General features: G+C 34.0%; 1 protein-coding gene across 1 annotated transcript; it reads left to right on the top strand.

The window, feature by feature from the left end:
- The first annotated feature begins 2,067 nt into the window (after nucleotides 1-2,067).
- On the top strand, nucleotides 2,068-25,126 carry LOC128998535 (vascular endothelial growth factor A-like). Its single transcript, XM_054424706.1, has 6 exons — nucleotides 2,068-2,201; nucleotides 15,087-15,234; nucleotides 19,292-19,494; nucleotides 21,063-21,167; nucleotides 21,335-21,516; nucleotides 24,345-25,126. The coding sequence occupies exons 1-6, from the start codon at nucleotides 2,100-2,102 to the stop codon at nucleotides 24,487-24,489; spliced, it is 885 nt and encodes a 294-aa protein (XP_054280681.1). The 5' UTR covers nucleotides 2,068-2,099; the 3' UTR covers nucleotides 24,490-25,126.
- Nucleotides 25,127-25,811: the final 685 nt, after the last annotated feature.

Here is a 25,811-nt window from a genome sequence, read left to right as displayed (position 1 = left end):
ATGGACTTGTTTCTGTGCAAAATTAAATAATAAATGAACAATTAATCAATAATTAATATGTGCCTTATCTAAGTAACGAGTAATAATCTAATTATAATCTAGCAAATTATATACCGGTACCTTATTTATGAATTTTCTATTCAAAATTCAAAACAACTCATGTTAACACTTATACAATATATACAATATTAATTATAAGAACAAGCGTCGTCCATAAGAAATATTGTTTTTATTTGTAAGAGAAATTTTGTTGACGCTATTATGCAGTTTGTAACGACTGTCAAAAATAAAGATGTTTGAGTTTGAGTTTGAGTCCTAAAATAAGTCTTTAGGGATGGTTGTCGAGGACAAAACTTCAGATCGGTAAGTTGACAAGTTATCTTAGCAAAACAATTCAACAAATACAATCCATTCACATAATTCTATTTGAAAATAATCAAAAAATAAAAATGCATAATGGCATTAAAAAACTTTATTTAAATATTTACTATTTATCGTCAACACCTAAATAAAATAATCAGTGCCTGATTTGACAGTTACTGCCCGACAGCTACGTTACAGTAGCGATCATCTTAAGACTCTTGTGGAATATCCATCAAGACGATGACCTCATAAAATTATCCGGTTTCTCCAGAATTGTAACGATCACGTCAAGTCGTGTTCGATGGACGGTTATCGCCGATGTACTTTAACCTTCCCCTACCCCGCATGCCTCGTCGTTGACGTCAAGTTGTGATCGACTGAAAGTAGTCGATTAACCAAACTATCGAATGATTTAACTACCGAAAAATATTAGTCTACTTCGAGACGTTTATTTAATGTTACTTGTGCTTCACTAAAAACAATTTATTGTGTTATTTGTTTTTCAATGCCACACACTTGTGGTTTAAGTAGTCGATGATTTTGCTTTTCACATGTTGTAGTTCAACTGATCCAGGGACGAAATTCTTGAATAGTTAGGGGATTTTTCGTATGCAAAATTTTGTTATATCATTGTGCAACGTGTGAATACCGTATCCAAATGTGTTTTTTATACAGTACGACATCTATACATATCAGGTTTGTTTGTCATCTAATTTTTATTTTCCCTATATATATAAATCTTATAGTAGCTGACTAGCTGAGAGGTTATAGGGCTTGCTTGACAATGGTTGTAGGTTTGATGGTTTTTGATCCTGAGGAAAATCGGTAGCATTTGATATTCGATGGAAACAGCTGATCGGTCGACCTTTCTTAATAATTAGCTAAAGAAACAGCTGATACTAGCAAGTAAAAAGTTACACTTCATTCTACACTCACATTGTAAAATTCAATACTTTGTATCTATATATAAATCCCAAAGTACCCATGAACTTTTGAGAAAACTACAAGCCACAAACCATATACTTAAAATGTTCCATGACGAAAAACCTTGCGCAAAACTAACCATTATTTCATAAATCGCCCTTTAAGGTTGTAATTCCTTTCTAAAGGGAACACTCCATGTACGTAATGTTAAAAATACTTCAGCTGTACTTATTTGTTTATTATTCTTTTAATTTATTTCCGTATTGAAACCAGGTAGTTATAATTATTTGTTTGCATTACTGTATTCTGTTTTGTTTATTTCATCCTAACTAAATCAATCAATAGTTTAATTAATACTTATGAAGTCAAACGGGATGAATCCCGTGATGGGTAACAGCTAGTTTTATTATCACCGACTTCCATTCTCACGAATAACATATACCTAGACAGTCCAAAGAAAAATAAAATACAGCTATGGTTAAAATATGAGCTATTGGTAGGCCTGTGTACGAACAATTCTCTCTGGGTGAGTAACAATAAATAAACAAATACATTTCAGGATTTAGCATCCAACTCAACGTTAACTAATCTAACAAATAACAACAGTTTTAGGTTAATTAGTTGATCTTTGACGGTCAAATAATCGACTAATTAATTAGACATGCGATTAGTCGATAACACACAGGACTAATTTGACTCGATTATTCGATAGTAACAAGTAACCGATTACGCAAATTGTCCATCAAGAGAAGTTCTTGCACCAGTAGGTTCAAACCTAGCTGTAACAGTAAGTTCAAGTTGTCGTCAGTGCAATGGTTTGTGTGTTCGCATGTTTGTTTGTTATTTTATCACTCTACCATCAAATAAATCCTACTTTGGCCAAACTATGCAAGAATTGTGGACGCATAGAAAAGGTATTTATGTTTAATGCTTGTAGACCACCTCTTTAAGTTAGGTTATTTTGTTTCTAGTTTCATGTTTTATTTTCATTTTAATACGTGTAACTAACACCGTAAAGAGAATTGATTCCTAATTGGCCATCCCCTATTAATCTATTACATGGAATTTTATGAACAAAAATTATGTATTTATTTTTTTATGAATGAATAACCCATAAAGCCAATCCTAAAATGGAGTAAAAATCAATTGATGTATATGTATTAAAATTTTCAAATACAAAATTTTTTTTATGCAAACGCAGAAATTGTCTTCCTCATTAACAATTAAGGAACTATGTATAATATACAATGTAATCTACATTGGAGATGATAAGGTCCTAATAAGTTAGTTATTGAGTCCCTATTTTCCTATGACAAATGTGCATTGCTGTTGGATTTTTAAATCTTTGTGATTATGAGAGCCGAATTATTATACTAACACCGTCAACCATATTCTAAATCCCCTTCTAATGCCTAGTACTGTAGCAGACATTTTTATCGTTGTGTTTTAACAAATATTTAAACATAAAGAAATGAAGAAGCAGCAACAAGATTAAAATATATTTTTTTTAATTTTGTATACAGTACATGCGTAAATAGAATGGCGACAATAACAATTTGGCAACTGAAGTTGTAAACCTTAATTTAGGGTGTATACGCTAAGTTGTAGGCCTAATCAAATGTGGTATTAATTTTAACGGTTGAAAATCGTTCTCTAATATTTTTTATGTACTATAAAAGTATACAAAATTAAATAGTAATACAAGGGTATACAATTATTACGCAACATTGAATGTGTGTTTATTTGTGTGTGTGTCTGTCTGTCAGCTTGTCTGTGTCATCGCCATGCTAAATATACTTTACTAAAAACTGCCCTAGAATAATCGGTATGCCCTAGGTAATCATTAATGTTTACATAGTATGTTACATGATATTACATTTATTCAAACCTTGGAGGTTGGATCATCAGACGACGAGTTTCACGTATAAATACGTTGGTGTTTCTGTTTATCGTAATGCAAGTAGACACAAGATATTCCAGCTCTTATCTTGCGGATCCAAAGTTCTGAAGGAATGGAAGTTCTATGTTCAACCGTATTGGAGAAACAACAGATTCACACTATTCTTTGTATTTTACTAATATTCAGTGTTTTAATCATATAAGAAATTTGTTATGACAATAACAGTTGTAAAAATTAAGTATTTTAGATCGTCTCTTACTCTTGCTGTTTTAGTTTATTTTACATTTTTTATGTTATGTGTAATAATATATAACCACTAACTGTATGCCTACTAACTAATATGCATTATAGTTTAGTATCGGTAACATTAAAATTATTTATTAAACTGGCTTCAATTACTTGGGCTTTTGTGTAGGCGTAGTTCACTGATTTTTCCTTTCTCCCCCTATACATAGTAATGAAGAAAATATTGTTTTCGTAAAAACTTTTGATTTTGAGTGGATATAAATATATATCCGTTTGGGCCCCCCTGAATCCAAAAAAGTTGTTTTCAAAGTGATGCCTGTGTGCGTGTGTGTGTTGATGTGTACAGAGCTACAGACCACACCTGTAGTCCGATTTTAATGAAATTTGGTATGTAGGCACTAATCCATGGTACTGTATCTCCAAGAGTTTTTTTTTCATTTTTTGAAATTTTGATTTTTAAAATGGCAATTTTTTCATAAAACCCATAAAATAACAAAAAATCTGATCTTATGTTCCTTTAAATTCGGAACAAAATGGCACAGATTCCATTTACGTAAAAATTACCTTCAAAAGTTATTGTAACCTATGTTATTTTCCCATCTTAAAAAATCATAAAATAACGGAAAATCGGATTTTTGAGAAAAAGACAATTTTGATTAAAGTTTAGTGTGTTATGGTCCTTATGATTTTAAACAAAATAATGCAACTCCCATTGCTGTAAAAAAACGGTTCAAAGGTCATTGCGACCTGGGTGATTTCCCATATAAAATATGATAGTTTACTCCCACCGCTTACCCATGATAAAAGTTGTTGATACGCTAATGGGAGAAAGTATTTGTCAGATTGCTGATACCGTTTATTAAATTAAGAAACATAACCTCTTTAAAATTTAGCATTAATAACACCATTATAACTTTAGTTTCTGCCTTACCGTAAATTGTAGGAAGATTGTAAGAGGCGTAACGGTCGCTATCTCTAGTATGAGCTCATTGTTAACACCGAACATGGGGAGATTGCCCATGTGATAATTTGTATATACAGAGTGTCCCACAAAGGGGTTTAAACGTTTGATTTAAAATTACTTGCCCATTTATTTATGCTCCGAACATTTTGAAACTTTACACAATTTATAAAGTAGGTTTAAAAAATGTCCTGGGAAAATTTCAGCTCCCTAACCCTCGTAAAAACAAAATGGCGGTATATTGAAAAAATGATACTTTAAACAAATTAAAATAGGGTTTTTGGTTTTGTAAAATATTGGTATTATCACATCCTAGGGAAATAATACTTTTTAATCAGGAAATTAGAACATAGCCTAATGAAAAACCTAAAAGTAGAGTCCAAAATTATTCAAACCGTGACCCATCACTAGTTAATAATTAATAATAAATTAATTAATTTAATATGATTAGTTAATCAAAAACATTCAATATGCCACCGTTTTGTTTCTACGAGGATTAGAGAGCTGAAAATTTCCCAGAATAGTTTTAAAAAATATTTAATAAATTATGCAAAGTTTCAAAAACATCGGTCAATTAATGGGCAAGAAATATAAAGTCAAACGTTTAAACCTCTTCGTGGGACACCCTATATTAACACCCTTATATTATATACGTATGTATTGCTTCATTATTATTATTTATTAAAATAAAGATTGATTTTATTTAATTTGAGATTGATTTTATTTAATTTGAGATTGTTTTATGTGGGAATTGATTATGAAACTTGATTGAAAGCAGAAGTTTTGTGTGATTTAAGGAATGCAAGAATTATTTTTCGTCATACTACAGCAAAACAGCCGTTTTTAATGCATGCGTTGAGGATCTAAAGTAACTTTTTTCCATTTTTAACCCCTAGTAAAAATCAGCTGTTGTTAACTCAGTTGTTAATTTCGATCATAAAAAATTGCATGTAACGATTGTTTGATCGATCGTAGTTAATTAATAATAGTAGTAGTAGTAGTTAATTGCCTTATTGTAAATAGTTCTACATGTCAATAGTATAATGTACACTAACACAATCGTAAGAGACGAAACTATTGAATCACTTACTAAACAAACAGCTGCTTGTTTCCTTTAGCAAATTAAATTGAAAACAAGCTAGAAGTAGTTTTGAGAGGTTATCTTTAAATGAAAACTATTTCAGTTTTGTAGCATAGTTTGTTCAAAAGGTGTAATATGAATAAAATATTTGTTCATCACACGGTCAAAAAGTGTTTTTCAACACTCGCACATTTCCCGACATCGGCTTCTAAAAAAATAACATAGGAATATTAAATTGTTTGCATTTTATTCGTAACCAATAACCGTACAATGACACTTCAATATACTAATTTATTTGTTTTAAGCTATTCAAAATAGAGAAATTAGGAAAGTTTTCAGGGAAAGAAATTAGAAACCCCCATTTTCACCCCATAACACCATGTTCCCATGTCCGATCACGCTGGTTCGTGAACTCTCTCACGTTTATCCCGCCATACACCTTTAAGCTGAATTTAATCAAAATCGGACCAAAATCACCCAAGCTACATTCACGAAGACAAATCCCCGTGAAATAAAATACCTCAAAGATAACACACATATTTAACAATTTGAACGAATTGTGATTTTGGCCTGTGGGTAAATCAAAATGAAAAAGTATATCGGTCTCGGGTCTGGAAATTGCCGTGTCACCTATGGTAAATTAGTTACTTCCCTATAGGGAAATTCGCTAATAGAATTTTAGACACTATAATAATACACCCTGTGAAAAGCTCATTCAAAACTGATTTCAAACGTAAAAGATTGGCGACACCAGGGGACCCATTTCATAATAAACTACAAGCTACAAGTTACAACTTGTAGCTTGTAGTTTATATCAGATTTGCATTGGGCGATCAGCTGATTTACTAACAATTATTAGTTTGTACTTTAATTATGGAAAGGGTTCGATTTTCTTACTGGAGTATCCAAAAGTCAATGTTATTAGTTATAAATATTTTCAATAAACTTTTCTTCACTTCACCGTAAAAATACTACTTACTTTTTCGTTATGGGGACCGTGATCTGTAGCACAAGTTTAAATAGTACAGCAGAACCCTGCATTACAGCCAAAAATAATCTTTTTTAGTAAAGTAATTACATTATAAGATACTGTATTATCATTTGCAATGTGCTTTAATCTTAGTATGGCAATAGTAATAGCACACAATCTTACCGCATTTATTGCTAAACTGAAATCTACAAGGGGTTTACAGTTCACTATTACATTGATGAATTAAGTTTATTTTGGAGCAAAGCGTAAAAAAGTGAAAAAAGTGTAAATAAACGGTATCAGCATTCTGACACATACGTTCTCCCATAAGTTTGTCAACAACCTTTATCATGTGTAAGCGGTGGTGAGAGTAAATATACGGAAATGGGATTAGTAGGCCTACAATTTAGTTCAGAATTTAAAGAACTACATACTAAATTTTTATCAAAATCGTTCGGGCCATTTTCGAGAAAATCCGATTTTTCCGGTTTTTTATGGGTTTTATGGGAAAATCCCCATTACAAATCAAAATTTCAAAAAAATGAAAAAAAAACGCCTGGAGATACCATGGATTAGAACCTACATACAAAATTTCATCGAAATCGGACCACAAGACGTGTATTCCCTAGCTCTGTACACATCCAGACACACACACACAGACATCACTTCGAAAACCACTTTTTTGTGTCCAGGGGGGCCCAAAACGAATATATCCACTCTAAACTCAAACTCGAAAATTTTGACGAAAACAATACTTTCTCCATATACTATGGTATAGGGGGAGAAAGTAAATAGTGTAAATCACGATTGTTTGAAAACAATTTGTGATCTTCATTGATTTGCATTTCGCATTTCAGGACCACAAGTAGAATAGTTTTCAAACTATTTGTGGTCTTGAAATGTAATGCCGAGTCACTCAAAAATGAGGTGTGGGTGAATTAGATCTTCTACAATAATACGAGAACCTGGGGGCAAACTACTAGCGCTACCTAGTAGGGCCGCGAGTACTGTCCAAGGCATAGTTTGGAAAGTCCGCTTCGAACGCTGACATCGTTGTTCAGGTTCAGCAGCAGCACTCAGCCATTGAGATATAAATTATAACTGGAGTCACTACTCTCTGGTTAAACGTTAGAGAAAAACGTGCCACTGTTTTGGCTGGTTTGTTTTTGGTGTTTCGTGTTGTTAAGTTGGAAGTGTGATCGGTTGGTGGGATGCTGTCAAATAATTCCAATTCATTCAAACCTAACCATACTATTTATTTGGGGTTATGTTATACGTTATTTCAGGGACTTGTATCAAAAACTTATATAAGTTATTGCACGTTAAAACCTCTGTATTTACAGTTATTTTGAAACATTATAAATTGTTTTTGTTTGATGGTAAATAAATACTAACGTATTTACCTCTTTTAAAGCTATGTGGTGAAAATAGGCTAGTCAAGTTTCCTGGTTTGGAAGTATTGGTTTAGGCCAATAGCCTTATGGCATTTGATTAAATAACGACCATCGGTTTATGATCTTGTTAAAATGGGTTGCTCTTGCTCGTAAAATAGACAAATAAACTTATATTGCAATCATAATGTTGAGTTGAGTTGGCAGATTTTTGTTTACTATCATCAACAAAACAGGATGACGCCATCTTGATTTTGCCTCTCTAATTTGACTGACAAGTCCCACCAACCCGATCACCCGGCCAACCTAACAAAACGAAACTCTGAAACAAAACCAGCAAAAACAGTGGTACGTTTTTAAAACACAGAGTGGTTACTCCAGTTATATTATTATAGCTCAGTGCACTCAGCAGGTCTCGGCCTCACTCAGTCAAGGAGTCAAGTCACTCCACTCTCACTTAGTCCAATCCCAGTGTCAGTGGTTCTTTTTCTTTATCAGTGGTTGTCAAACTGTTGTTGTTAAGTTCTGGTTGGTTAAGTTAAATGAAAACAAACTTTACTTTCCTGGCCTTTGGAGAATGTTTACCGTGAAAATTAATCATAATCAATTAAATCAGTTATACAAATTTGAACGATTCATTGTAGTTGTTAGCCTCCGGATTGCCAAATAATATTAAAAAAGGTTCAAATACCTGCTATTAAGCAATCCAAATTTGTTGAACGATTCACTATCGTCAGAGACTACTAGTGTATGGGAAATTCAAACTCTTCACTTAAAGGCCTAACTCATATAACTAGGCTAATCATATCATTGCAAGGGCCTTTTTTACCTTTTAGGTTATCAAGAAAGATGGGACAATTTAACATAAGTTTACGCAGTTAGGTAAGTTAGTGCAGGTCTTTATCGATCCATCACATTGATCTGTTATCAAATTATTGAGCTAAGTTGACAATACATTGCAATAGCTAAGTTACGATAGCTAATAATAATTTATATTTATCGCACACTCCTGACAGTAATAAGTGAATATGTGGATATTTATTGAACAGCTTGAGAAAAATCTCACTTTTAGTTTTTAATGGGATAAACATAAAGTTTATCATTGGAGGTGATGTGAATTCAGACGGGAGTTACAGAGCTACTCGACTTGCTTAGACAATTCAAGATCTAACAGCATAGTGAGCTTCCAACTCGTAACAATGCCTGTCTCGACAATGTTTTTTCGAATGTTAAAAAGGATGATGTGTTTTGTGCGGTGGAAAGCTTTCACTTCTTCGACCACAGTGGCCTCCTTTTTCGAATTGTATCCAACAGTTCTGCTGATGAGATTTCTAACACTTTCATCTGACAAGAATTTTTTCTATAAGACTTAAACAACATGGATATTTTTAAAATTCAAACTTAGCACGATCAATTGGCAACACATATTTGAAACCTTGGATTGGCAACAACGTGATTACACAGACTTCTGTGACATTTTCAAGAGTGTGTCTTGATAATTTATTGCATGTGTTTGATGGGTGCTTCCCTCTTCTTAAGTCTCGTTCTAAGCCAAAACCACCTAGAAAAATCAACCACACCTGGTACACATCAGATCTTTCTAAGCTCAGAGAACAGGTAACATGTGCATATGATAGATCTAAGATATTTAAAAATGATCTACCTAGGCCTATGTAAATTAGCATACCTATAAGAATATTAAGTTAAGTCTTAGTATAGGAAAGCAGTCAGAGAAGCAAAACTCAAAAATACAATGCCAGTTTAATTGACGGTTCGGACAATAAATGCAAAGCCGCCTGGGCTCTTATTAAACAAAATTCTCAATCAAACTGTAAAAGAGTGAAAATTTAAAAACGTACGTTTTCATGTCCCTGGCCTCTTTTACTTCGTAGATACTAGATTTGTAGTTTATTATTATGTGTTTTGATATTTTTTGGGACGGGGGAAACATGTTACACACATATATTTGGTTTTAAATAGGTTCTAGGTATTTTTAAAGTCTCGAAATTCACGACCATGACGTGTCACTAGGGTATATTTTCCAACTTTCACGCTGTTTTTAGACTAATTATTCATGCCGAAATATATAAAGCCATATTTTTATGTCATCAATAGTTATTAAACTTACAAAAAAGGAGCATATTATAATTTTACTAGAGAACCCGTGCGGCTCAATGAGCCGCATATAGTATGAAACATAACTCCGAGGAAAACATTATGCTTAAATTCGGATAGTTCTAGTTACATCTTAGAGTTGTTTAAACACTTGTTAGAAACTAATTTTTAATACCGGTACCTCTATTTGCGTCGTTCGAGTTAACATGTTTCAACAAAGTTTTTCCAGAATTGAGAATTGAAGAAAACTGTTGCCTTACTGATAGATAGCCTGTGATAAGTAATTTAGGTTTGGGTAATTTTATTTCTTTGATTTGAGACTTCCCTCTAATCAAACAAATTTTCTCCGTAGAGAATCCTGAAAAGGTGGGTGATATTTATTTCATGTGCTCCATTTTTTACCCACAAACTCTGGGTTACCAACTGGACAGCCATAATCTGCTTTGAATAGACTAAAGCAGCAACACCATTGAAAGTTGGTTTTTTTTTTAGAAAGACCAAATATACCAAAAGCTTAGTGACCTTTTTATTGTATAATGGATATAAAAGTAAATTAATCTATAGCAAAACATAGTTATAAAAATAATATTAACTATTTTTAATATTCCTTAAACGTCCGTTATGGTCGTGACAGGATTTTGTGTTTTTCCACTAAAGATGCTCTTTAAAAAAAAAAACTCCCAAAGATATTGCGTTACCATGGACATTTTATGAAACTTCAAATGTTAATGAAATAAAAAAAATAATAAAAGTTTTGAAAAAAGGGGGAAAAAATTGCAAAGTGCTTTCCCTGAAAACGTACGTTTTTAAATTTTCACTCAAAACAAACAATGTCCCCATTGACCGAGATATCCTCAATAATTTTTTTATTAATTCTTTAGCTGATATTAGAAACAGCATTAAGAAAACTACCAACTCTTATGACCAATTTTTAACCAACATGACTTAGTAAGAATATCTCTGCTTTGATTATTTCCAAAATGAAGAACACAAAACCCAAGAATATTATGGGTTTTCTAACTGGTTGGTTAAAGAAGTTGCTGAACAAATTGTAGTGCCTCTAACCCACTGTAAAAACGTCCGTCTTTGGGAAGGGGTTTTTCCAGAGGGCTTAAAAATTTATAAAATTTGTCCAATTTTCAAAAAAGGGGAAAGAGACAGCCCAAGCAGCTATCGGCCAATATGTCTAGTACCTCTGCTGTCCAAGGTGCCAGAGCATGTAGTATACAATCAGCTGTAGCTGACTAACTTTTTTGAAGTAAACTCACTTTTCAACAAACATCAATTTGGTTTTAGAAGTGGACAGTCCACTATGGATGCAATAGAACAAAAACGCCTTTGAACAAAAAGAATATGCCTGGGCGACCTTCATTGATCTCAGAAAAGCGTTTGACTGTGTTGACCATGATGTCCTGCTCCATAAGTTGGAGTTTTATGGTGTTCAAATTAATGCTTTAAAACTGCTGAAGACATATCTTAGTAGCCGAAGACAGATGGTTTTGCAGTGGGGGTCAGTGGTCCGCGGTTGCCTTAAGCAACTGTGGGGTACCACAAGGCTCAGTCAGTCAGTCTTGGGTCCTCTGCTCTTCTTAATCTCAATAAATGATCTTCCATCCAGTCTCAAATGTAACACATTTGCTGGAATAGCTTTTTCTTAAACAATGAGAAACCCCAAACTGTTGTCTTTGGACTTCGCAAAATTCCTAAAGTACAATGTGACAAGGTCAAAGTTGTTAAGTTTTTGGGTGTTAATGTAGGTCAACTCCTGTCATATCATGTTGAATATCTCTGTACTAGACTAAGTAGCCTAGATTGACATTTCTTTTCAGAAAACTCAATGATGTACCGGTAGTTCCTTTTTGACTTTATAAAAAATTGCTTATTTTGCACTTTTCCAATCAGCCCTTGATTATGGAATAATCTTTTGAGATAGCAGCCCTCATTTCACATCACTGATGTTCTTTTAATACAGAAAAAGGTGATCAGGATCTTGGCAAATGTCAATCACAAGGAACACTGTAGAAAAATTTTTGTAGATTTCAAGATTTTGACTGTTGTTAATTTATTTTTATGCCTGATTTGATTTCCACAAATCTATTTAACCTAATCTAACCATTACCTAGGTTTGTTGCTAAAGGGAGGGCAATGAAGGGTATTTTTAGTGATATATAAAACAGTTTAAAACAGTAATAAAACAGTTGTTTTTAGAGATTTTAGCTTTGCATAAAATCAATAAATTTCCCAAATTTGATAAAAATATAAGTTACGCATAAACAAATAAACTACAATGATTGAATAATCTACTTTTTTTTAATTCTCTCCGTAGCCAATAACCGTACAAAAACACTTTAATGTACTAAATTATTTGTTTTTAAGCTCTACAAAATGATTTAAATAAAAGTTAGGAAATTCTATGTTTTGAGGGTCAAAAATGAGAGAAACCAATTTTATACCATAAAACTCCCTATTGAACACCCCATGGTCCGATTTTGATCGTTCCCGAACTTGTTAGATTAAATGTAGATTTACACATTTGTACCAAATTTGATTTAAAATTGGATGATTTTTGCTTGATTTGTCGTACTAACGGACACATACATATGCATTTGATCGGATTGTGATTTTGGCATCTGGTGAAATCAAAAGTTAAAGGCAAATCGGTCCGGGTCCAGGTCTTACCATGAGACCTACTGTTGTAGCTTATACCCTTTATGGGAAATTCGCTAAAAGGAAAGATAAAAAATTACAAATAAGAATAGCTGAAAATACTTTTTGTATATCGTTTAAAAATTGTTTAAATTGATTTCAAGGAAAACACTTATTTGAGAAACATTATAATTTGTGGAATTTGTCTTAGGACAAAACTTTGATTCTTATCAACTGGTGAACCGTACTCTAGTTTGGTTCTGATTTTGTAGTCACTTTTTTACTTTTTTACTCATTTGCAACATAATCAGATACTAGAAATTTTGTAATTTACACTGTCCACTGAAACTAATATGAAGCCATTTTGTTTGGAAATAGTATAAAATGATCTTTCTAGGAGAACATTTTGATCATAGTTAAACTATTATTATAGATAAGTTGGATCATTAGACTATGTATGTGTCTTAGAACTATTATAGTGTAATACTAGCTTTAGGTCATCCATTAGATGGTGAAATCCGCCAAACTGGTTCCTTCTTGGATTAATTGGATGAATCCATTTAGGTCTTTGGGATGCTGAATGTAATATGTTAATACGGTAATATGTTATGTTGTGTTGGCGTGCAAGGAGGGGAGTGGGAAAATGTGCGACTGGCACGCAGTGTGATCAGAACAGTCCGTACGGCAAAGCAATGTCCGGCAACATATTCTGTCAAGTGACGTGGGGCTCAAAACGCCCTATTTCACATCTACCCGGCTGTCGGGTGCAGGGCGTCAATGTATAATACATCGATGGTGCCGGCCGCTGGGTATCGTTTAGCTGGCAAAGGGGTGAGGAAGTATATGGGACCGTTCACATATACACAGCATGTGTCGTAGTCGGTTAATCACTTGCCCGGCTGCTGTGTTCTAGCGAAGGATACCGGGTGCCCTCTCGGCGAAGGCGGCTGCCGGTGTCGGGTAAACAAGCCGGCTGGAGTAGTGGGTGTGGCTGTCAAATGTGACTGTTCACATACAACCGGCAACTGTCGTCTGTCGGGTGCATCAAGTGTACGTTTAGTTCAGTTACCTAGTAGTTATTTGTGTATTACTTTTGGTTATATGTTTGCAAAGTTTTGGTCATGTCAAAAATAGACATTGAACTACTTAATTATTAATTTAGTTCAAGAGCAGAATTGAATTTTATTTGTATTTTATTATTTCATTTTATAACAAAACATTGAATTGAATTTTACCCAAATTCAAATTGAATAAAATACGAGGCATGTTTTTTAAGTAAGTACCGTTTTTAAATTTCTCCGTTCCAGCACTGCGTTTGGCATTTCGGACATTTGCGCTGTATATGTGCATCTATTGGCTAGCTCTAGCCGGAAATTCGACAAAAATCGGCCCTGTTTACAATGTTTACATCCGGTTTCGAGCAATTCAAAATGGTGCCGCCAAATGAGACTGCCGCCGACTGTGAAGTGCGCGCTGTAATTAGATTTTTAAGTGCTAAAGGTGTGAAAGCCATTAAAATTTATCGACAGATTAGTGACGTGTATGGTGAGAACATTATGAGTGACGGAATGGTACGCAAGTGGGTAAGGGCATCTAAAGACGGCGACACCAACGTTCATGATGAGCAACGCACTGGGTACTGGGGACATTGACGCCGCCTAGTACGTTGCTCATGATGGACATTGGTGGGACCGTTTTTAGATGCCCTTACCCAATTGTGTACCATTCCGTCACTCATAATGTTCTCGCCATACACCTCACTAATCTGTCGATAAATTTCAATAGATTTCACACCTTTAGCACTTAAAAATCTAATTGCAGCGCGCACTTCACAGTCGGCGGCAGTCTCATTTGGCGGCACCATTTTGAATTGCTCGAAACCGGATGTAAACAGGGCCGATTTTTGTCAAATTTCCGGCTAGAGCTAGCCAATAGATGCACATATACAGCGCAAATGTCCGAAATGCCAATCGCAGTGCTGGAACGGAGAAATTTAAAAACGGTACTTACTTAAAAATCATGCCTCGTAAAATAAAATAAAAATAAAAATAGGTAGTCCAAATAAAAATACAGTTTCAATACAAGTAATATCAAATTAACACTGCAATTGCTCTATTACGTTCCATTTCCATCCCTACGACACACAAGTTTCACAAGCTAGAGTACAACTGCTGGAGTTACAACAGTGTCGGCTTAATGTGAAAGCTTCACCCGTGCCGGTGCCGGTTAGAAGTGGGGTTAACAGCATGCCGGATAGATGTGAAAAGAGCCTATCCCAAAAACCTACACTATTAAAATATACTTTTCTGCAGGAGAGTGAGGAGTAGGTCTAGGATTTGAAAATTGACGATTGTAATAAAATCGTACTTTTATAATATTCGCATAGGAGTCAAAAATTTGAATTTTGTAAAAAAAGATTTTAAAGTGTAATACAGTGCCCTTGTCAAAATTATTTAATCATCTACTTTATCCATTTGTTTATTTTCCAGATACCCATGGAAGTGGAAAGATACCTAAGCGAAATAAGGGACGATGACCTGCTTGAACAAGAGTTAAATCGGTTCAGTTCAAATAAACCATTGCCATTCTATAATGAGGCATCTCTTCCCTTACCATTATATGGTATAAAACCAAATGGTAAAGTAACAATAATTCTCAATAGCAATTGTACTTTTTATTGTATTCATTTTATTGGATAACTGTATATTTTCATTGGTGTGGAAATGGCCAAGTAAATAACAAGTTTGTGCAAATTTAAAAAGTTTTACAATTAAGATTTTAGTTGTGATGGAAATAGTTGATTCACGGTGAAATTAGGATATTTTATATCAGACAGTTAAATTACTAACAAACGAGCTGTTGTTTTACCCAAACAAATAAAGCGTAGTTGATATAGGTAGACACATTTAATTCATTTTTTTTAAACTACACAATTCCCCATTTTTAGAAGTTGGAGGGATGCATGGGGGGATTTTAAGGGATTTTTGGGGAAATGTATGTCTAGGTGGGCTTAAAGGGAGGTTGATAGTCTTTCCTCTTACTAACTTGTTCCGATATAAAAATAAATGTTTGGTGAGTATGGGTCATGGGTCTCAATCCCAGGATCCCAGTCAGTAGAAGTTTTAGGGACAGTAAGTAAATATATATATATTGACACTTGAAACATATATTTACAGTTATACTATTTACTTATTGGACGATAAATATAAACGATAGTAAGTGTTGATCGATTTTGATTGGATACTTCAGTCATCACTGAATAGGTGAACATGGGTGAATTTAATGTCAATCTCTTACTGTTTAAAGTGTTATTAGACTAATTTTTATTTACTTTTTGTAAATTTAATAACACATTTTATGCTTGTTAAGAAGTCATTTTAAGAAGTCCTTTTGGCATGGGAGCAAATAATGCAATTGAGAAACATAACATGACAATAGGTAATTGAAGTATTATTGTTTTCATATGGAATGTCTAAAACTTACTAACTATAAACACACCAAATACGTTATTACAATTGCTTATGTTTAGGATTAATACGGTAATTTTATCTTTGTAATTGGTTTAGAACTAGTGTGCTGATTAAATATTTTACAATTCTAAATTATGTGTTTCGTACACACACTAACTACAAAAGCAGATGATTTGTTATTTGGATCGTAAATTGTTTATTGCTGTCAATGTAAAATCTTTACTGTTGCAACTGTTGATTCGTCCCATTTTATCTTTTTATTTCTTGGTTTATAGGACTGAGCAGGGAGTTTCGGAGTGTGAATAAAGTTTAGTTCTGAATTAAACTCAAGATGTAGTCAAGAACTACAGAAAATTGGGTTTCAAAGACCAAGTCCTAAAGTAATGTAATAAAGTAAATTTGACAGTTTATTTAATTTACATTATTACATATTATTCAACTGTGCAACTTGGCATTAGTGTTGAGTAGAACGTGACGTTTACATGTGAGTGCAGTTGCTTGTGTTGATATGTATTTATTAAATTCTAGAATGACATATCAACAAGTTTAAGTGTATGATAAATTAGAAAGACAAGTGATGAAAGTACTTTGTAGTTTTAATTTTTTACTTAACAAATTGATCTGTAACACTCATTTAAAATGGTCAAAAACTAAAAAGTTAAAATCATAAAATATTATAATCCCGGGATCCCAGGATTGGGTTGAAGCCCTGGGATTGAAACCCGTAATGGTAAGTTGATGGGTTCAGCTGTTGGTGGTGATGTTCCATACTTAAACATGTGCGAGTAAAGCAATACCATACCAGTCGGCAGCGATGTCGTAGATTCGTGTCTTAGTGCCCTTCTCTAAATTATATCTGTACTTTAACTCCTGTACATTACCAGCTCACTTTTAGCGAATTTCCCTATAGGGAAGTAGCTATTACCGTAGGTGGCACGGTAAGACCTAGACCCGGGACCGTTTTACTTGTTCATTTTGATGTCCCCAGAGGCCAAAAACACCATTCGTTCAAATTTGTATATATGTATATATGTAGACATATATATACGTCCGTGAACGCGATAGATAACTTGAGTAATTTTTGTCCGATTTTGATGAAATTTGGTTTAAAGGTGTAAAGCGGGATAAACTTGAATGAGTTTGCGAACCAGCACGATCGGACCATGAGAACGGGGCTTTACGGGGGGTTTTATGGGGTAAAAATTGGTTTTTCTCACTTTTGACCCTCAAAACACAAAATTTTCCGATTTCTCTTTAGACGTTTTTAAAGAGCTTAAAAAAACAAATAATTTAGTATATAAAAGTATTTTTGTTCGATTATTGGTAACGGAGAAAATTAAAGAAATTGTAAATTTAAAATTCCCATGTTATTCTTATGGAGAATATTGTCAAATGTTGTAGTTTGCTTGTTTATGGATATATTTTGATCAAACTTGGCAAATTTATTTATTTTGTACTAAGCTATCAATATTTTACTCAAAAACACACTTTATTAGTTTCCTTGTAGCAGCAAACCTAGGTACTCGTTAAACCTAATGTTATTAAAATATATTTAACTGAAAATCAATTCAGACAAATGGAAATTCGCTTAGTCGGCAGGTTTGCTGCGGCGGGGATATTTTGCTTTTCCATACCTTCCATGCACAAGCCTGAGACCCATGTAACCATTGAGGTAATAAACCTCAAAAATTCAAATCTCTGCGCAAAATCATAGATCAGCTGACCATAGGTGTAATAGCATTACCCACAATCCTTTGCGTTGTCATCAAAGCTCAGAACCAGGAGATCAGCCCAGTCGTTTCTTTTGTGCCGCCCACGTACATGGCAGGGTTAGCCTTTGTCCAATTTTGTGCAAATTCATAAAAAAAGTCGCGGTAATAATTGGCAAAAATTTGATTTTCATTATCCGCTAAGGCCCATATCCCACAGGGATATAATTGCTACGCGATTGAAGTCAAAACAATTTCGGAAAAATTTAATTTCAACATTTCAAATTAGTACAAACCATTCTTTCAATTTCAGGTTCGACCTTTGCGATTTTGAACAAATCTTTTTCAAGAATACAAAGGCCTGCCCTAATTTGTGTTCCCCTGTGTATGTGTTATGTGTCCGGATGATAATAGTTAGTGGTCCATACACAAAATATTGTGTTCATTCCTGTCTGTAGCACATGTGATCTAGAATCACCAATTGATTTAATTAAACTAGGTATATCCATTTCAATCCCATTTGTTTGTAACAAAAGTCAAAATTTAAAAAATTGTAACATTAGCATACAACCCAACGCCTTGTATTATTTTATATTAACTTGAAATACTTTTTATCGTCACGTGATGATTAGAAAAATCAGTTGTATTGTTTCAACTTATGTAGTCCATCAGAACATTTGATATTACAAACACAAATTGCCGCTAACTCTGATTTGGAGGAATTTAACATAAAATACCCCCGCCGAAGCAAACCTGCAGACTAAGCGAATTTCCATTTACCTGTTTGGATTTACACTAAAATGTCTCCTTAAAAATATCACATTCATTCCCTATTTAAATAACATTAGTTTACCGAGTACTTTGCTGCGAGGAGGTTTGCTGCAACAGGGAGGGTAATAAGATGGTTTTTTGTAAAATGTTAATAGTTTCGTATGAAATGAATGCATTTTCCAAACTTGATCAAAATATGATCATAAACGAGCAAACTACAACAGTTTACTTATTCTCCATAAGAATAACATGGGAATTTTTAATTTACAGTTTTTTGGGATTTTCTCTAGGGACCTCAAAACAAAAAAGTAAATCGGTCCTGGGTCCAGGACTTACCATGAGTTCTATGGTAATAACTTATTCCCTATAGGGGAAATTTGCTAAAAAGGAGCAAAAGGCTGCTGGTGCGCGTTGGATAGTGGCCCTTTTTAACATTAAATTTCTTAAAATCAGAGTTAGCAGCAATTTGTATTGGGTAATGCTAGTACGTCTGTGGCTATCTGACCTATGATTTCACGTGGAGATTTGAATTTGAGGTTCATTACCTCAAATTCGGTACACCATGCACAGGCCTGAGACCCATGTAACCATGCACAGGGCTGAAACCCATGTAACCATGAGACCCATGTAACCATGCACAGGCCTGAGACCCATCTAAATGAGGAAATGTAAAGTTAAAAAAGGCCGCCAGTATCTAAAAAAGTGGGAGGAATTATTGACTGAGCTAAAGCTAAAGTGTTTCAGATATTGCGAAACTGAGTGATAAGAACTACTTCTCTGGGTCGTGCAACCTGGAGAACCAGACTATAAGTATGAGAGAGGAAGGGGATCATCCCGACTTCAACCTCTATCCCGAGTGTGTAAGGCTGGAGCGGTGCGGGGGTTGCTGTTTCTATGCAGGTGTCATCTCCTGTCAGCCTCTGAAGAAGGAGAACGTCTCCATCGAGGTGAGTTTGTAAAAAAAACCTAAAACTAACGGACCACGTGAGTTGTTAAAACTAGCCCTGGCTGTATCTCTGCAGATAAACTTAAAGGGATTTACATCGCCAACATTCTAGTGTTGACTGCATTCCACAGTATCCAGAACTATATACATGCTGTTCCATAACATACTTAACAATTTTGACAACTCGTACGTTTACCATTTAAACGGAAATATGCTTTTTAACCAACCTGAGAAAGAAGTCTTCAACCAGGCTGATTTCTGTTTTACATCACATCAGTCACAATGAGGGAGCCGGGTTCGACTCTTGTAGAACTGTCGTCAAGGGACAAGGAATCTTGTGTGAATCACATTACGAATGTTGTAGGAAAGTATTGCATAAATATGCAGTCATTTTTACTTTCTCCCCCTACACATAGTATATGGAGAAAGTAAGCCTATTGTTTTTGTCAAAATTTTTGATTTTGGGTGGATATATCCGTTTTGTTTCACTTTTCAAAGTATTGGTTTCGTCATAATTTTTAAGTTTGAGTTTTGAGTGGATATATCCGTTTTGGATCTCCCTGAACCCAAAAACGTGGTTCTCGAAGTGATGTCTGTGTTTGTGTGTATTTGTCTGTATGCGTGTATGTGTACAGAGCTACAGACCATACCTGTCATTCGATTTTGATGAAATTTGGTACGTAGGTACTAATCCATTAAATCTCCATGCGCTTTCTTCATTTTTTTAAATTGTGATTTTCCCATAAAACCCCATAAAATATTTTCTCAATATCGGGCAAAACGATTTTGAAAAACATTTAGTATGTTAGTCCTTTAAATTCTTAACGAAATGGTACAAATTCCATTTCCGTAAAAATTACGGTTAAAATGTTATTGCAGCTTTAGTGATTCATCCCTATAGAATATCATAGTTACTTCCACTGCTTACCCATGAGCTTGTTTAAAAGCTTATAGGAGAAAGTATGTGTCAGTTTCCTGATACCGTTTATTGTGTAGAATATGGAACAATGGGTAAAGGAGTTAGCCAATATAAAAAATTAACATAGTAAAGTAAGTGGGCTTTGTTAGAATTGAAAATCTGTACTTTACTCTTTAATGTTTATAATTGACATCTACATTGTTGTAGTTCAAGAAGGGCAAGGGAAAGCAAATTTTTGGGAAAAATTTATAAGTTTTCCCCCAAATCACAATTACAATGAAGTAATTGTTAAAAAGATAGTTTATGTGATTTTACAACAAGCCTAATCTTCTTCCTCTTTTCACAGTTTTTTTCAGCATTTTGAGGGACTTCATCTTGCTTAGACGATTAAATACAAAAAACTCTGTCTAGGATAGGTAATTATTTTGTTTACCTTTTTTTATTATAGAGAAAAACTGACATGGTAATGGTTTACAGGTTTCGTGGTGATACGTTTCCTTCTGATTAAATGACACTTGAGGTTATGGTTGTTTAAAAATGTAATAACATACTAATTTACAACATCCCTAGGATTCAAGCAGTTGCCTATTTAAGTGTCATTCTGTACGTATACAAGATTTGTAACCTAGATTACCCGTGGGTTGTTACAGGTTAGGATTGCGATGAAGGAGGATGGAAAGTTCAAATATTACAAAGTGACAAGATATAGGGAGAAACACACTAAGTGCAACTGCCTCTGCCGGATCAAAAAGGAGGTTTGTATCAACATACGTTATTTAGCACAGTCTTAGAACAAATGTTTAAGCACAATGCTCATTTAACTGGTGTAGACTTAATTTACTGAGCGCAAGTTTCTCTTTGAGCATTAAGTTTTTAAATTTCAGTACTTTTCAGCTGTTCTTAAGTATCACACTACTTTCAGGACTGCATTTCCAGACAAAAATACGACGAGAAACAGTGTACCTGTGATTGCATGAATACAAAGGAAATGGATAAATGTAGAAATGAAAATGATAAACATTGGAACATTGAAACTTGTAATTGTGAATGTGCTAAGCAGATTGAATGTTCTTCTGGTACTTATCAGGACCCAGTCACATGCAGGTGAGAATAGTGTTTTGTGTGTTGCTACATTGACTTTAGATACTGTGGGGAGATGTTGATTAAAATGGTAAATATGAAGCTGGTTTAAGGCGTGTACAGTACCCCTAGAGTATTTGTTAATTAAATTTTATATCTTATTTTAAGGCAAATTTTGTTTAGGATCCCTTAGGGTGAAAACATAGTGGAGCGCCAAGGCTAGAGTGAAGCGTAGAGCGTAACTGAAAGTTTTTTTACCCCCGAGAGGCATCTCACATGCACATATTGAAGTGGTAAAGGTAGTCAAGAGGCTGAATTTTGAATATACAATAAACCTGATTTTTAAATCCAACAAGATAGTGAAATGTGCTGATTTAGTAAAGAAACCAATTAATGGTGAAAATAGCAAAACACTGCAAAGTGGTAATTCCGAGTACACTGCTTACATATTTAAAAAAATAAAAATTGCATAATATTTCTATAAACTATTTCTATATTTTTTTTAATTGTGTAAAAAAAGTAAAAAACACAGTAGTAAAAACAGAAAGTGAAAACAGTTTGTGTTTACTGGATAAATTACACATAAAATATGTCACAAGGGGAATACTGTACCTTTTTGACAAGAATAATTAGGTGTTACTACATTACAGGGCAGTGGTATTCACAAACTAACGAAATAAAACTTGATTTTAGAGTGGGTTTGACCACTGAGGCTAGAACCTTGACCAAACCCTCCAGGTAAAGGATATCGGAGCGGAGAGGCTAGCTTGACGCCGCGAGTACCCACTACGCTTCCCGCTCCACTATGTTTTCACCCTTAGTCAATCAGACCATGCTGTACTCATTGATTGGTTATCCACTTTCACATCAATCTACCCATACAGGGCGGATCATGTTGGGCGAGTGGCTTGATCCCAACAGGCTTGGACAACATGTTCAACCGTGTAAACATGTTTGTCGGATATGTTGGGCTCGACGCTCGACTCAACAGGACAGGCCAACACGAACCGAGCGTCCAACATGTTGGGTCGTGTATTAGTGGCGTCAAGCGGCTCGACGAACACAGCCTCAGTCTGTCCAGCCTGGACCGGTATCCCCGTCTATTGAGGCGTGTTTTCTGTCCAAAGTATTGTTTATCTGCGGTTGATTGTGTTTATTCGTTTTTGAGCATGTATTTAGTGTAGTAGGTTAGGTACCTAATTTAATGTCTTTCAACAACAATAAATGTTTCTGGACAGACATCAAATTGTATAGAGAGCAGCGCCTCTAGTGGGATATTAAAAGTTAAAGTTACTGTAATAACATATTTACAAAGGGTGTTATGGTGACTTGATAGAGAGAGCAAAGGAAGTGTTTCCTGAATGCAATGAGAAATTAGCTAAAATCAAATCATTGAGATATTCATTTTGTAGGAAGATTAAAAAAGTACAGAACTCAAAAAATAAAACGGTGCGTGTACAGAATGAGGCGTATGAACCTTCCTCGTGATATTATAATACTTTACTTTATAATTTAATTTATTAAGCAGGCTGGATCTGCAGTTCGACCGTGTATGCACACCTCCCAACCTCCAACCTGATACCCAACCCAACCGCTCGGCCAATGAGTTCGACCATGTATTAAATTAGTAGCTTTGCATTAAATTAGATTTCTAGACTACAATCCTGGGTTTGTATTTCAAGACGGAGTTAAGGATGAGTTTGTCGGATGAATGAGATTAAATATGTTACTGACTAAGATCAGCTGGTCCTTTAGAAAAAATCATTTTTAAGATCCCAATGATCAACAACAGCTGGGTCGGGGTCCAGTTTTGAACCATCAAAGCTTCTGACTCTTCTCAGGATCGAACTGGCAACCTTTTGATTGCTAGTTCTACATCCACTCAACTATCCAGCTATAAAATCTCTTTCAATTCTTCATAATTCCTAATTTCAATTACGCATGATCTCAGATTAAAAATTTTCCACTACTCTTTAATCAGCTCAATGTACTTTCGAGTACATTGTATTTAACCAGTTACGTTCATGTATTGGTTCTATGATACAAAGGAGGACTCCAAATGTTGTTTCAAGTTGCTCTTAAGTGTTATATTTATTCGTGATATAACAGTAGCATGCACACACTTTTTAAAATATAATGTTATTGTGCTTTAACATTTAGATTGGTTTTTAACCGTCCTGGCTAGTTTCTTTTTATCAGACATTGTGCCATTGGGTCAGCTCTATTGACTATATATTCCAAAGATATACAGACCTAATTATAAAGTATAAAAAGACTATAAACATTGTTATAATCTAAGTCTTACCTTACGATCCAATTGATTTACTGTGGGGACCTAGCTTTCTACACCGGAGCGTTATCGTCAGTCCTAGGCTAAGCTAAACTTTCTGTTTTCATATCTTACTTGAGATATTGTCGGTTGGATAGAATTTTTACAAATACAAACACTGAATATACATAAATATTTACAAAGACATAGTGAAGAACTTAGATGCATGGCCATGCCTAGGACTGACGATGACGCTCTGGCGTAGAATTCAGGTCTCACCAGTAAATCAATTGGATCGTAAGGTAAGCCTTAGATTATAACAATGCTTAGTAACGATCCAGAGGCTATTTCTCTAAGATGTCAATATCTCTGAAAGCAAACGTAAACTGTGAAAATGTCCTCTGAGTCACTTTCCCTATAACGGAGTACTGCAACATTTATGACATAAACATTGTACTCCCTTTACTTAACTCCATAATGCATCAATTACAACCTTACATTAATTTAATTTTGTCTGTCAATTAAAACGTTTCTCTTTGTCTTACCAATATATTGTTTTTCTGTATAAACTTTTTTGTTTCAGATGTGTGCCTGAACCCAAGAAAAACCGTAATATCATTGAAGATCTGTCGGAACAAAAACCTGCAACCAATTACTTCATTAACAAATTTTCTCCGAATATTTTTCATAACATTATTAAGTACTTTAAGAAACAACCAAAAGCGTAAAAATATCAAATTGGATGAAGACTAATGTTAAAAACGAATAACATATTTTGCGTTTTGTGATTTATTTTCAAATTTAATTCATATTAGGTGCAATCTAAAAAGATTCTCTAGTTAAAATTACTTAGGGTTGTGTGTTTTCAAAAGGAGGTACCGATTTGGAATAATATTTCATCCATAATTTAAAAAAGATTCTGTCAAATATGTATTTAAATCACACTTTTTTCCTTTTATTTGAATTTAATTTAACTTATATTTGTCTAAACTTAAAACCACTTTTTGAGCTTGAGTATGTTGTAAAATGTAAAACATCTCTGTTTTCTCACTGATTTCAGAGGGAATGTATTATTTTATGAAAAATAGTCATATCAGCTTTAGTGTCATTGTTTATCGTCCACCTGGTCAATAGTTTTTGCACATTTTGTATGAGTTTGGTTAATATTTTTAAAATAATACCAAAAGACTCCCTCTGACATGTTAGCTGGAAAGATTGTTTGCCTTTTGTTTATATTAGATAAAAAATAAAAAAGGCAATTTTTGTTTTGTTTTGTACAGTTAATAATTTTGCATTGTGTAGTTACAAATTGTATTTAAAATATATTTGTTATTTATTTAACACTGTGCATAGAATTTACAAATATATAAGTTTGTATACAATGGCTTTCTTCTGACTTACAACCCACTCATTCCTAAAATTGAATTTGATTGTTCAGGAATCTTTAATGTTCCTGGGGATTTTTTGCCAACAGTTTGGTCAACCACGTACAAATTATTGACATCTGAAATTTCTTTCTACAATTTAACCATACAATACTCAGCGTTCAAAGATAACATGAGTTCTCTCTAACTAAAATTAAAACTTTTATACACAAGCTATTCTTATTATGCTATTCAGTCATAATGCTGTACAACCTACGCTAACACATTATTTTGAATGATAACATAACTTAAGTAAAGTTCAATATGGCATCAACTACAGATTGTATTTTTGTCTGATTAAATTTGAAGTGTTAAGTGTATTTGTAAGGGCGTGTGCAAGTTAAATAAACACAATATTAAAATCTTTACCTGTCATATTCTTTGACATCAAAGAAGTTTTTGACCACCCAATATATGTCATATTCATCAACAAAGATCGTACGACCTGAGTTGATTTGATTTGATATGAGCGGATTTTTTCAGTTAGATCAACCACATCCTTCGCAAAAGAATTTAACTCGCAGGACCTGAAAGTGTTTGATTTAGAATTATAGAAAGTCTAGACCTGAAATGGTTATTTGGTGAATAGAGGGGGGGAATACTATTTTGAAGTTTTAAATATGTTG

The sequence above is a fragment of the Macrosteles quadrilineatus genome, unplaced genomic scaffold (assembly GCF_028750875.1).
Source record: "Macrosteles quadrilineatus isolate MER2022 unplaced genomic scaffold, UCM_ALF_1.0 Scaffold_7__1_contigs__length_78375512, whole genome shotgun sequence".
NCBI classification, from domain to species: Eukaryota; Metazoa; Arthropoda; class Insecta; order Hemiptera; family Cicadellidae; genus Macrosteles; species Macrosteles quadrilineatus.
Note: the sequence above shows the minus strand (reverse complement) of the source record. Positions and strands in the feature narration are given on the sequence as shown.

What these genes read in the sequence shown, in the direction of transcription:
- LOC128998535 (XM_054424706.1), top strand. Translation starts at nt 2,100, where the DNA reads ATGGTTTGTGTGTTCGCATGTTTGTTTGTTATTTTATCACTCTACCAT. An exon ending in ATATGGTATAAAACCAAATG is followed by an intron (nt 15,235 to 19,291) that starts GTAAAGTAACAA and finishes AAAGTGTTTCAG; the next exon opens with ATATTGCGAAACTGAGTGAT. An exon ending in TCTGCCGGATCAAAAAGGAG is followed by an intron (nt 21,168 to 21,334) that starts GTTTGTATCAAC and finishes CACTACTTTCAG; the next exon opens with GACTGCATTTCCAGACAAAA.